The sequence below is a fragment of the Cinclus cinclus genome, chromosome 9 (genome assembly GCF_963662255.1).
Source record: "Cinclus cinclus chromosome 9, bCinCin1.1, whole genome shotgun sequence".
Taxonomy (NCBI): Eukaryota; Metazoa; Chordata; class Aves; order Passeriformes; family Cinclidae; genus Cinclus; species Cinclus cinclus.
This window is the reverse complement of record NC_085054.1, coordinates 27,382,524-27,396,192: the sequence shown is the minus strand read 5'-3', so window position 1 is coordinate 27,396,192 and position 13,669 is coordinate 27,382,524. Positions and strand designations below refer to the sequence as shown.

Below are 13,669 nucleotides of genomic sequence, written 5' to 3'. Positions count from 1 at the left end.
GGAGCTGAAATAGGGAATAATTCGTGCAATAAAAATGGGGGAAATATGAGATAATGGTTGCCAACTGAAAACCCCGAAACTCCCATTTTTATGAAGGTTTTGTCCCACGAAGCAGGGTGTTTTCCGTGAGAACTGTGCTCTCATTCCAGTTTCAAATGCAAACTCTCTGCACGCAAACCGAGCCCTTCCACACCTCCATCCTCCCACAAAATTTTACAGATATTCCACGCCCATCCTGGACTGAACTCTGCACGGAGAACACAATTTTTACCCCTTATATCCCCCCCCAAAAAAAAAGAGTTTGGGTGGAATAACAATACAGAACAACCGCTGCAATTCCTTTAGCTCTTTTGTTGTTTTGTTTTTTGTTGTTTTTTTTCCACACAGACAAACCCTTTTAAAAAAGGGGAAATGCTTGGAATTACTTATGCTAAACTCTCCTTCACACATCCAAACATTCATTATCCAGTGTTTAAACACCTCGGGGGCACAGAAATAGATAATTTCCCTTCAGGAGGGATGATGAACAAAGACAACACCTACCTTTGACAATCTGCTTGGCACAGGCGTTATAAACTTGTTCCTGGGTTGTGTTAGGAGGTAACACCCTGTCAAAGACGTAGGGCTTCCCTTGCTGCAAACAGAGGAGAAACTCCGTGAAAAAAAAAACAAAAACAAAACAAAAAAAAAATCACATTTCATGCACTTCATCACTGCCAATTTATATTAAAAAATTACATTTCACATCAGCCTGAAACGCAGCATTTCCCGCTGAGGAAGCCATTCGGTGCATCGGGCAGGAGAATATTCTGTGGATTGAACGGTTGTGACATTTTGGATGCTCCAAATCTATTTTTATTTTATTTTTTTCCCCTTCTGGCTGGAAAATAAAAGGTGGTCAATGTTCTTTGTGTGCTCACATTGGGGTGACAGCCAGGGGGTGTGGGAGAAAATCAGCTGGAACAGCAGTGGGAGGTGGATATTTCCCTCTCCTCCTGGGAATTAGGGGGCAATATCCATGAAAATACTGGGGGGGAAATCCTGTAAATAATGGGGGAACATCCATGTAAATATTGGGGGAATAATCGTGTAAATATTGGGGGAATAATCGTGTAAATATTGGGGAATAATCCTGTAAATATTGGGACAATAACCCTGTAAATATTGGGGAATAACCCTGCAAATAATGGGGGAATAATCCTGTTAATATTGGGGGAATAACCCTGGAAATAGTGGGGGATAACCCTGGAAATACTGGGGGATAACCCTGGAAATATTGGGGCATAACCCTGGAAGTACTGGGGGATAACCCTGGAAATAGTGGGGGATAACCCTGGAAGTACTGGGGGATAACCCTGGAAATATTGGGGGATAACCCTGGAAATATTTACAAAAGCTTTGCTGTTCACTCCTACAAGCCAGCCAAAGCTGTTCTGTGAGCAAAGCCCAGAGCTGAGAGAAACTCAAATTCTCAGGTCCCGGGTTCTGCTGAGCCCAAGGTGACCCAGAACCGTCCCAGTACAATCCCAGCACTGTACTGGTTCCATTTCTATGCAGAACACCCAAAAGTGTCACCAGAATCCCAACCCGGCCCCAAAGCAGGCAGCCCATCCCAGCTCCATCACTGAACTTGTCCTTTATTCCGAAACCTCGGACATTTCCACCCTCAGCACCAGTGGATCACCTGGGGCTGCATGGACAGAGCTCCCCAGTGACATTTTGGATGGGACTGGTGTCACCCTGTCAGGAAAAGGAACCCACCAACACCAGAGGTTTGTGTCCAGAAAGGAGACAGAGCACTCCTGTAACTTTACTGGGATAAAGGGACAGGCTGTGGGGCGCTCCCCTGGGATCTCTCAGGTTTTTGGAGGACTCTCCTCCCTTTTTATCCCAATTTCCCTCTCTCTTTCCCCATGGGCTGAGGTGCTTGAGAGGCACAGGCTTCCCAGAGCCCCGATACCTGAGATTCCCCTCTGATGTACAGCCCTCCCTTTTCATTTTGAATTTTATGGAATTCATTTATTTTCCCCATTGCTTCTTTCACCTTTCAATATCCAATTTCATTTATCAGCAAACCTGCACTTTGTAAAGGCAAATATCTTTTTTTTTTTTTTTTTTTTTTTTTATTTCATCAATCAGTGGAATCTGTCCCATTGTTTCTTTTATCACTCAGGGCTGGTTTTATCCACCCACAGCTCATTTGGAAAGAGAAATCCAAAATTCCCCTCCACCCCAAGCCGTGATCTCCCCAGTTCCCAAGGAGTGACATTCCCACACGGATTCACTCCCAGAAAACCTTGATCCCTCTTTGCAATAACTGTCATTGCTTATAGGCCAAACACAGACCAGCAGCACCCCAAAAACAGATTGGGGTGACGCCTCAAACACAGACCAGCAGCACCCCAAAAAAACAGATTGGGGTGAACTTCAAACACAGACCAGCAGAACCCCAAAAAAACAGATTGGGGTGAAGCTCAAACACAGACCAGCAGCACCCCAAAACCAGACTGGGGTGACACCTCAAACACAGACCAGCTCGGAGCAGGCACCAGAGAGCAGGAGAGGAAGGGGGAGAAGAGGAGGAAGAGCAAGAGGGAAAGCAAGAGCAATAGTAAAAGAGCAATAGTAAAAGAGCAATAGTAAAAGTGAGAGCAATAGTAAAAGAGCAATAGTAAAAGTAAGAGCAATAGTAAAAGAGCAATAGTAAAAGAGCAATAGTAAAAGAGCAATAGTAAAAGTAAGTGCAATAGTAAAAGAGCAATAGTAAAAGAGCAATAGTAAAAGAGCAATAGTAAAAGTAAGAGCAATAGTAAGAGAGCGAGGTTCCCATTCCAGTACAATAAATCTGTGCTGAATATTCCCATTTTCACTGACCAATCTAATACCAGACCCAAATCCTACAGCATTCACACACAGCCTGTAAGAATCATTGCACTGCCACGCTGTGTTACGTTTCAAACCCTCAAAACTCCTCTGTGGACCCTTCTGCCAGGCTGGCAGGGTCTGCTCTGACCCTGGAGCTGTCTGACAGCAAAAAACCAAAGGTTTAATCAAAAGGGAATGACTTTCAGCTGCCCACACTGCTGTTTTTTAGCTGTTCAGTAACTGAGGTTTGGGATCTCAAAGACTGCTCTCGTTTTCACCTTGTTAAAGTTCCCGTATTCTCCAAATCTTTTGCCAGGCAATGACACTGATAAGGTTTTCCTGTCCCATCTTCCCCTTTGTGAGACACAAGCCCTGGAGAGGGGACTCCTGCCGATTCCTCCTGATTCCAGACCTCCCCATTCCCAGGGAACTGGGGGGCACCACCCAGCGCCTCCCCCACATTCTGTCTGTCCCCACTTTCCCACCCTGGGAATGCTCCCGGGCAGCCAGAGCTCGGCGCTCCCAGCACCGAGCAGGGCTGCCCAAACTTCCCAGAACTATTCCCCAAATCAAAAATCCCGACATTTTACCCCCCGTTCCGCTCATCCCAAACTCCAAAAAAAAAAAAAAAAAAAAAAAAATCCCAAGGGACACACAGCCTCCATTGATAAATACAGATAATAAATTAATAAATAAATTCATCTGGTAAATAATATATACTATATATAAAATATATATTTATACATGTATTTATTTATATATATTTATATTTAACCAAAATAAAGCCTTCTGGGGCTCAGAGCTGGCAGTGTCTCCAAAACACCAAAACCCTGCTTCTGCTCCCATCAATCCAGCCCTTCCACAGAGCATCCCAAATTGATTTTTTTGGATGTTTTTAATTCCTAGAGTTGGGATTAAATGCTTGTGAGACAGTGTTTTTTGTTTGGACTTAGAGGTTTGTTAATTCTTATTTCTTTTACAGTGAGTTTTGCAGTATTTTTTAGCTAACAAGCTAAAAATGGAGACGTGGGTTTTTTTCTTTTTACAAGGATTTTAAAGGGTTAAAATGTCTAACCCACAAAACTTATTTAAATTATTTTTACTTTTAACTCAGTAACTAATTACTTGTGGTCCTCAATGCAGATTTCTTTTTTTATTATTATTTAATTACAAAAGTGCTACTTGGAGCCATGAAGAAGAAGTTGGAAAATAAGGAAATTTTTTCTTCTAAAGCTTTTATTTTGCTTTATATGCACTAGTATATTTTTAAAGTTGCAAATGTAAAACACCAGATTTTAAAAAATGTGCTTCACAGGTCAGGTTTCCTCCTCAGGAATTTAGGTTTTGGGGTTTTTTTTGGGAAGCTGAAAGGTTGGAAATATCTGAAGGGAATAAAGGAATTATTTTATATAAATATTATTTTGTTAGATGTATATGTAGATAATAGAATGCAATATATATTATATATTATATATTATATATTATATATTATATATTATATATTATATATTATATATTATATATTATATATTACATATTACATATTATATATTATATATTATATATTGTGTATCATTATTCACATTATTATTTATATATTGTTTATTAGTATTATATAATATTATTTATACTATTACATTTTATTATTATATATTATTATTCATATAATTTTATTCTTGTCAATTATTAGCTATTATCTTTATAATTATGTACATTGTTAATTTATATTTTATTTTAATTTTGTATTATTATTATTATTATTATTATTATTATTATTATTATTATTATTATTATTTTACTCAGTGGGGCATCCCTGAGCATCTTCACTGACTGTACAAAATGAGAGTAGCTGAGGGGTTTTGGGGAGGGTTTTTGTGCTCCAAATCCACATTAATCCTCATTCTTTGTCCAGCAGTTCCTGCTTGGATCTCTGATGTTTGAGAAATGTTGGGATCTTCCCCCCACTCCATTCCTGAGCCATCCTCACTGCCACACCCACACAGCTTTTTTGGGGATTTTTTTTTTTGTGTGTGTGTGTGTGTTATTATTGGAATATCTATCCCAATAGCAGAGATCGTATTAAATCTCTAATTAAATTAATCCGAATTTAAATGAATTTAAAAATTTTAAATTGATTTAAATCTTAATTGCTCCAAGGCAACAAAAGCCACGTCCACCCTGCCAAGGCAGATCCAAAGGGTTTGTCCCAAAACAGAAGGCAGCAGGAGCCCTGAAAATCCTGATTTTCAGCTGTTCCCGAGCAGCCATTTCCCCCCTATTGTCACCTTCAGAAGTGACATAACTGCTTCCTTCTTTTCTTTTCAAATGTAACTCATCCTGCATAAATAAAAAATTTTAAAAAATATATATATATATAAAAAATCAGGAAGTAATTCAAGCAGTGAGCAGCCAGAAATGAAATGTTATTTCCTGAGCGATGCCAACGATTCTATCTGTGCACCTCCATCCATTATATTCCAAACTTTCTCCTGACGTGCAGGGTATTATCTGCCATCCATAAATCACATTTCCCTTCCTTCCAACAGCCCCCCTGACAATCTGCTCCATTAACTTGTGCCACTGCTGCATAATGGCTGGGATAAATGCTCTGCTCCACTCACACAATTCCTGCTCAAGTTCTAGTGACAGCCTGAGAGATTCTGCTCCAGCCCCTGGATGCCACCAGCAATTCTATTCAGACCTATTGACAATTATTATTTCGTTTCTTTGGTTTCCTATTGAGTTTAAAGGCATTGGAAAAAAAAAAAATCTGAAAATGAAGAGGATTTCACAAGCACAAAAAAAAAAAAAGAAAAGAAAAAAAGGGAATTTTCACCATAAATCCCAAATTTAGCAAAGCAGCATCTCAGAGCAGCGCTGTCACCACAGGGTAATGCAGCCTCGGTTGAAGAAATTAAAGATAACCAGATACATTTCCTGCGTTGATAAATAAATAAAACAGCATCAACCCTCCCAAAATTCCCCAGGGAGAAGAAATGAGGAGGGCTCAGTGCTCAGAGCTGCCTGCTGAGCCCTAAGGGAATTTCGGGATGAATCCCTGTGATCCTCAGGCTGGACCCCAGCCCTGGATGTGCAGGATGTGAAGGGAGGTCACCTCCAGGAATTTGAAAACCCCAAATCCGTCCCTCCCCACCCCACACCCCCCCAAAAAAAAAAAATTTATAATAACCATGGGGAAGGTGAGAGGGATCAGAACAGAATTCCCAACTGCTCGAGTAGAAAGGGACCAGACAGCCAACAAAACTCCGGATTTCTTTGATTTTGGGGGGGTTGGGAGGAGAATTTGAGTGTGATGGGGGATTTCAGCCTGAAACCATGCCCCAAAATTAGAGATTCACCCACAGAAGCACAGAGGCAGGAGGGGGATCCCGAAAAGTTTCCCGGGACACTGGGAGCTGTCCCTGCCCAGGGCAGGGGTGGCACTGGCTGGGATTTAAGGTCCCTCCGACCCCAAACCAGTCTGGGATGCTCTGAGCCTGCCAGGATGACGGGGGAGGACAAAGGCAGGAAAAGGGAGATTTGAGGAGGATCCAGCAGGGGATGAAGGGACAAAAGCCCCAGCCCTAAGCACTGCTGCTCGCTGTGCTGCCCTGGCCGTGCCCCACACTCCAGCACAGTCCTGTCCTCTCCCAAAATCCCTCCCTGGCTCTTTGTCCAGGTGACGGAGCGAACTCTGTGTGCATTTTCATGGGGATCTGAGCACCAGCCACCAGAGTGGGGCTGGAGATCACAAGGTCCCTGTGTCCCAGGTCACAAAATCCCTCTGTCCCAGGTCACAAAATCCCCGTGTCCCAGGTCACACGGTCCCTCTGTCCCAGGTCACACAATCCCTCTGTCCCAGGTCACACAATCCCTCTGTCCCAGGTCACACGGTCCCTCTGTCCCAGGTCACACAGTCCCCGTGTCCCAGGTCACAAAATCCCCGTGTCCCAGGTCACACGGTCCCTCTGTCCCAGGTCACACAGTCCCTGTGTCCCAGGTCACACAGTCCCTCTGTCCCAGGTCACACAATCCCTCTGTCCCAGGTCACACGGTCCCTCTGTCCCAGGTCACACGGTCCCCCGTGTCCCAGGTCACAAAATCCCCGTGTCCCAGGTCACACAGTCCCCGTGTCCCAGGTCACACAATCCCTCTGTCCCAGGTCACACAGTCCCTCTGTCCCAGGTCACACGGTCCCTCTGTCCCAGGTCACACAATCCCTCTGTCCCAGGTCACACAGTCCCCGTGTCCCAGGTCACACAGTCCCTCTGTCCCAGGTCACACAGTCCCTGTGCCCACACTGTGGTTTGGGAAGTTTGGGAATGTAGCAGAAGGGTTCTCCTCCCCCTTACCTGCATCCCCTTTAATAATAAATAAAAATGAAAGCATCCCCCAAATCACCCAGCTCAGCCTGGATCCCTTGGATCCCTGTCATTGTCACCTTGGGTTCTGTGCTCAGGGACTTTCATGGATTTCTGAGAGCATTCCTTGCACTCACACCCCAAATTTAAGGCACCGCTGCCAGCACGGGCAGAGGGTGACGTGATGTGGAGCACCTTTAGTCCCCAGATAGCTCCCAGCACCCTAAGTGCTCTCTTGAAGGTTTATAAATAAAAGATGGGAATTTGCAGGCCTGGAGGATCTTTTCCAAACACTCTCACAAGGGCATTGGGGAGTCGAGGCACAGAGCTGCTCCCAAGAAGTGGAATAAAACCCATTCCTTCCCTCCAGCCTGCAGAGGAGCAATTAAAGCCTTCTCTGCCCTGGAAAATGGAGAGGCCACGTTTGCTGAAGGCTCCTTCCATTCCCAAGTGGGATAAATGGCTGGCCCTGCAAATTCCCACTGGAATTACAGAGAACTTTTCAGATGGAAGCAATTCTTTTCCCCACAACCACAGGGATGCTGCAGCTCCAAGACTGTTGATGTTTTTTTGCTGGTAAAGCCCAAGAAATAAGCAGGATCTGTTCCATTCTCCTGAAGCCATTTATCTCTCCTGAGAATTGAAAACATGGTTGAAAACCAATGGAGAAAAATTAAAGCATGTCAGAAAAACAACAGAATTCAGCTGTAGTGACTCAGGAAATGCTGCTGCCATCCCAATCCCTTCTCTATGCCAGCCTGCCCTGTAAAAACATTGGAAAATTAGCAAATCACCCCATGGGTGAAAATTCAGAATCCCTGGGTGAAAGAAAGAACAAGGAAATTGATTCAGAATATCTTGAATATGCTACAGAGTCAAACCAAAGTGTCAAAAAAAAAATAAAAGAAGGAAAAAAAGACAAAATAAAAAAACCCAAACAAAAAATAACAGAAAACAAACAAACAAAAAAAAAACCCTTAAGCCTTGGAAATATTCCTAAAACTCGTTTGGAAAATCAAAAAAAAGCAAGCAGCCCTGCACAAGCAGGCACTGCAGAGTCAAACCCAGCACGACTTTTGCAGAGGGGGCTTAATTTTGGATTTACCTCAGGAATATTTCTGGGGAGCTGATGGAGTTTGGCTCGTGGCCAGTGATCCACTTTCAGCTCTCAGTGCCAGCAGAAAGAACTTTTAACTCCTTGCAACAAATCTCCCCCTCAGAAAGCATCATTTTATTTGGGTGTGAACCTGCAAACTCAGGACATCAAACCTTGGGAATTATTTCAAAGCTATTCTTCCACCTTGATGCATGACCTGGAAAAAACAAAAAGACTTTTCCAGAAGAGTAAAGATCTCCCAAAACAAAGGCAGATATTAAAAAATCCTCTTGAGCAACATTTTTGCATAGATCTGACACAGCAATACTCAGAGTAGCAGCTCTCTCATTATTATTGATTTGCACTGGTGCAACCAAGCCACTGCCAGAAATTAAAATTAAAGTTATCCAAATTTTCTCCAGTTTTCACCAGGCTCCAGCATTTCAGCTGACCTGGTCCCTTACAGCAAAGGGAGGGGAGAATTTGGTAATTTCTTTTGATTATAAAACAGCACAAATTAAGTGTTTTGACAGAAAAAGCAGAAAAATATTCTTTGAAGGAAAGGAAAGGAAAGGAAAGGAAAGGAAAGGAAAGGAAAGGAAAGGAAAGGAAAGGAAAGGAAAGGAAAGGAAAGGAAAGGAAAGGAAAGGAAAGGAAAGGAAAGGAAAGGAAAGGAAAGGAAAGGAAAGGAAAGGAAAGGAAAGGAAAGGAAAGGAAAGGAAAGGAAAGGGCCATAACCCATCAGGCCTGGGACCCCTCTGACACGAGGTGATTTCAGAGTCACTGAGAAGGAAAGGAGAACAGTGGATATCAGGACAAGTTTCTTCCCAGAAAGGGTGACCGAGTCAGCAGGGAAGTGGTGGGGTCCTCATCCCTGGAGGAATTTAAAATCCATGTGGATGTGGCACTTGGGGACATGGTGGTGGCCTTGGGGAAAGGCTGGATTCAATCTTCTTAAAGGTCTTTTCCAAACTAAATTCCACGATTCCATGATTTCTGTTTTGTAAAAATCCAGTGCTTCGAAACTGATCCTAAGCTGCTGAGTGGTTTTTTCTTCTTGTTGTTGTTATTTGTGGTTTCCTTCTCACCAAAAAAAAAAAAAAAAAAGGAAATAAAATAGAATATAAAACGAAAGATAAATAATAATAAAAATAAATAAATAAATAAACATCAAATAATTATTTAAAATAAATAAAAATAATATCATTTTCTGTCTTCACTCAGAGTCAGGATTAAAAACATGAAGGAGATGAATTTCCTCCTGTTCAGGCTGGGTTGTTTATTAAATCTTATCTAAAGTACAGAGTTCTGCCATACTTCCAGCTACCAGCTAAAAGTGAGCAAAATGGAGACAGATCCAGCTAGCTACAAGTTATTGGTCTTCAGTCCAATAAAGAATTAACAATAAAATAATATTATTTATACTTTTGAGCCAACAACCAAACCTCTGTGTCCTGCACTGTGGGATTTTCTATCCAACCAAAAACTGCTACCTGAAATCATGAAGAAGAAGGAAGAAAGAGACAACACCAAGAAACGTCCATCTTGTCCCATACCTGTTACTATTTTATAAAAAACCCAAATTCCAAACCCTTCACCATGTGAAATCACACATTTCTGTTTAACTCCACACCCGTGATTTTAACTCCATCACTCAATTCTGGAAGCTTCTCCAAGGCCTCGGGTCAGAAGCAGTGTTCTCCTGGGGGATGAGTGTCAGAAAGCTCAGAATTCCCAGGTTTGTGGGTTCCAACAATCTGCAGACAGCTTTGATGTGCAGCTGCCCCAGCATCACCTGGAAAAACTCAGCAGCAAAGCTCACCCAGCAGGGATGGAGAGCAGGGATCCCCCGGGAGGGCCAGGGCTGCGCCCCTGCACCTCTCCCTGCTCTGCATCTGGGGCACCTGGGCACTGCCAGGGCCTGCCACACCTGCAGTGCCTGCTCAAAACAGAAGAAATACCTGCTCAAACCAAAATATCTGCTCAAAATCAAACCAAAATACCTGCTCAAACCAAAATATCCGCTCAAAATCAAACCAAAATACCTGCTCAAACCAAAATACCTGCTCAAACCAAAATACGTGCTCAAAATCAAACCAAAAAATACCTGCTTAAACCAAAAAATACCTGCTCAAAATCAAACAAAAATACCTGCTCAAAATCAAACAAAAATACCTGCTCAAAATCAAACCAAAAAATACCTGCTCAAACTAAAAAACGTGCTCAAAATCAAACCAAAATACCTGCTCAAACCAAAATATCTGCTCAAAATCAAACCAAAAAATACCTGCTCAAACCAAAAAATGTGCTCAAAATCAAACCAAAATACCTGCTCAAACCAAAATACCTGCTCAAACCAAAAAATACCTGCTCAAAATCAAACCAAAAAATACCTGCTCAAACCAAAATACGTGCTCAAAATCAAACCAAAAAATACCTGCTCAAACCAAAAAATACCTGCTCAAACCAAAAAATACCTGCTCAAAATCAAACCAAAAAATACCTGCTCAAACCAAAAAATACCTGCTCAAAATCAAACCAAAAAATACCTGCTCAAACCAAAATAAATACCTTCTGCAAACCTGGGCCACACCCGGAATACCTGCTCAAACCACACCAAAAATACCTGATCAAAACCCGTTCCACACCCAAATACCTGCTAAAATCCTGTGGCACACCCAAAATACCTGCTCAAACCAAAATACCCGCTCAAAACCAAAAGAAATACCTGCTCAAAACCAAAATAAATACCTGCTAAAAACTAAAATACCTGCTCAAACCAAAATACCTGCTCAAAACCAAAACACCTGCTCAAACCAAAATACCTGCTCAAACCCTGTGCCACACCCCAAACACCTGCTCAAACTTCATCTCACACCCAAAATACCTGGTCAAAACCCATGCCACACCCAAATACCTGCTAAAATCCTGTGCCACACCCAAAATACCTGCTCCAACCAAAATACCTGCTCAAAACCTAAAGAAATACCTGCTAAAACCCAAAATAAATACCTGCTCAAAACCTGTTCCACACCTGCAATACCTGCTCAAACCAAAATAAATACCTGCTCAAAACCAAAATACCTGCTCAAAACCAAAATACCTGCTCAAACCAAAAGAAATACCTGCTCAAACTAAAATCCTGCTCAAACCAAAAGAAATACCTGCTCAAAACCTGTGTCACACCTGGAATACCTGCTCAAACCAAAATACCTGCTCAAAACCAAAATAAATACCTGCTCAAAACCAAAACACCTGCTCAAACCAAAATACCTGCTCAAAACCAAAACACCTGGTCAAACCAAAATAAATACCTGCTCAAAACCAAAACACCTGCTCAAACCAAAATACCTGCTCAAAACCAAAATACCTGCACAAACCAAAATAGATACCTGCTCAAACCAAAAGAAATACCTGCTCCAACCAAAATACCTGCTCCAACCAAAAGAAATACCTGCTCCAACCAAAAGAAATACCTGCTCCAACCAAAATACCAGCTCAAACCAAAATAAATACCTGCTCAAACCAAAATACCTGCTCAAACCAAAAGAAATACCTGCTCCAACCAAAATACCTGCTCAAACCAAAAGAAATACCTGCTCCAACCAAAATACCTGCTCAAACCAAAAGAAATACCTGCTCCAACCAAAAGAAATACCTGCTCCAACCAAAATACCAGCTCAAACCAAAATAAATACCTGCTCAAACCAAAATACCTGCTCAAACCAAAAGAAATACCTGCTCAAACCAAAATACCTGCTCCAACCAAAAGAAATACCTGCTCCAACCAAAATAAATACCTGCTCCAACCAAAATAGCTGCTCCAACCAAAAGAAATAGCTGCTGGAACGCCGCGCCTCTCCCCAGAGCCCTGCTCAAACCCCACTGAAGAGGAGGATCAGCTCTTGCAGGAAGGAGCGCACAGGAATCTGCGCGTCCCGCAGTGTTTGAGCCCCCGTACAAAACCCCAAACCTCCTTCCCCTGGAAGGAAAGCCAGGGCTGCACACCTTGCTCCAGGTCCCCAGCGCTGCCGCTGCCTCTGTCCAGCACAGGCTCGTTCCCCTGAATTCCCACCTCTGCCAGCTGCACCTCTCGGGCCTTCAAGGGAACCCCAGCAAGGCATTTTTCAAAAGCAGCCTGAAGCGTGCACAGGCAGCTCCCGGAGCCCCAGGAATGGGAAATATCTGGGGTTTAAACGTGCAGAGGCAGAGCAGAGAGAGGAAAGGTTCCAGCGTGCGAGCGGGGAGCTCCCGGGGAAGTCAAAGCCAGCTCTGCCCAGCTCTGCACGAGGTAACTCTGAGAAGAACAGGAGCAATCCCACATTTAATAATTTATTGAATAACTCATTTTGGGAACATTTATCCAGCCCTGCTTTTGGTGAGGTAGCACGGGGACCTAGCAGAAAACACAACAGAGGATGGCTCCTTTAAGGAAAATCCCATATTTAGTGATTCACTCTGACCCATTCTGGCTCAAAAACCACCTCGGGTGCTCCCATTTTCCCCCAGCACCACACGAAGCACAGAAATAAGTTTTTAGTTTATTTTATGCTGGCAAACAGCTTTGTTTGAAGTTTATGGCAGAGCTTACTCCACAATACAAAAAAAAAATCTGGGCTGCACACAAAGGAAGCCACAGAGAGAATAAATCCTCCATCACAAGCACGAGCAAACATTTTTCTCCAGGAAAATGTTTTCCCCACGTGCTCCTGTGCAGTGAGATTAATTTTTGCCTTTTAAGATTTGTTTGCAGCGTTGAACTGCTTTGCTTTGAAGCTGAAATATGAAAGATGCCATGAAGTGAGAAATAATCAAGCCAAGCCACATCAGTTTTCCACTGGATATTAATGGGTGATCCAGAAAGTGGGAAGAAAACACAAAAAGCACAGGGAGAGGTCCTGAGAGGAGAAAACCAAGTAAAATGTGAATTTAAAAAAAAAAATGGGGGGAGAGAGGGGGAAAAGTAATAGAAAAGGAGAGAGGGAGGAGAGAAATGTAAAATAAAAGGAGAGGGGGAAAAGTAATAGAAAAGGAGAGAGGGAGGAGAGAAATGTAAAATAAAAGGAGAGGGGAAAAAGGAGAGAAGTAGGGAGGAAAGAGAGAGAGGGAGAGAGAAGCAGAGGATGGGTATGGCTGGAAGGTGCATTAACAAAAATCCAGGTTTTTTAGAGGACTTTCTGAGTTTTCTTAGAGGATTTTTGGCCCAGTTCATCCCCAAGCCCTGGGAGAAGCTGCAGCATTGCCCCCACCTCCCTGCAGAGCAGGAGGGCTGCAAAGAGATTCCAGCTGCAAAATAAAAAAAAAAAAAAAAAAAAAAAAAAAAAATAAAAAAACCCCTCAACTTCTG

The 13,669-nt window shown here is 42.7% G+C and overlaps 1 protein-coding gene across 3 annotated transcripts in view; it reads right to left on the bottom strand.

Moving 5' to 3' along the window:
• The window catches only part of KIF5C (kinesin family member 5C), a 58,997-nt gene that overhangs the window by 36,644 nt on the left and 8,684 nt on the right, over positions 1–13,669 (bottom strand). For 2 of the 3 annotated variants that reach the window (XM_062498388.1, XM_062498387.1), the window contains exon 2: positions 544–634. The exons of the other annotated variant lie outside the window; for it this stretch is intronic. In XM_062498388.1, the coding sequence (XP_062354372.1) occupies positions 544–634 (91 nt within the window). The remainder of the gene's footprint in view (positions 1–543; positions 635–13,669) is intronic. 3 annotated transcript variants of the gene reach the window in all.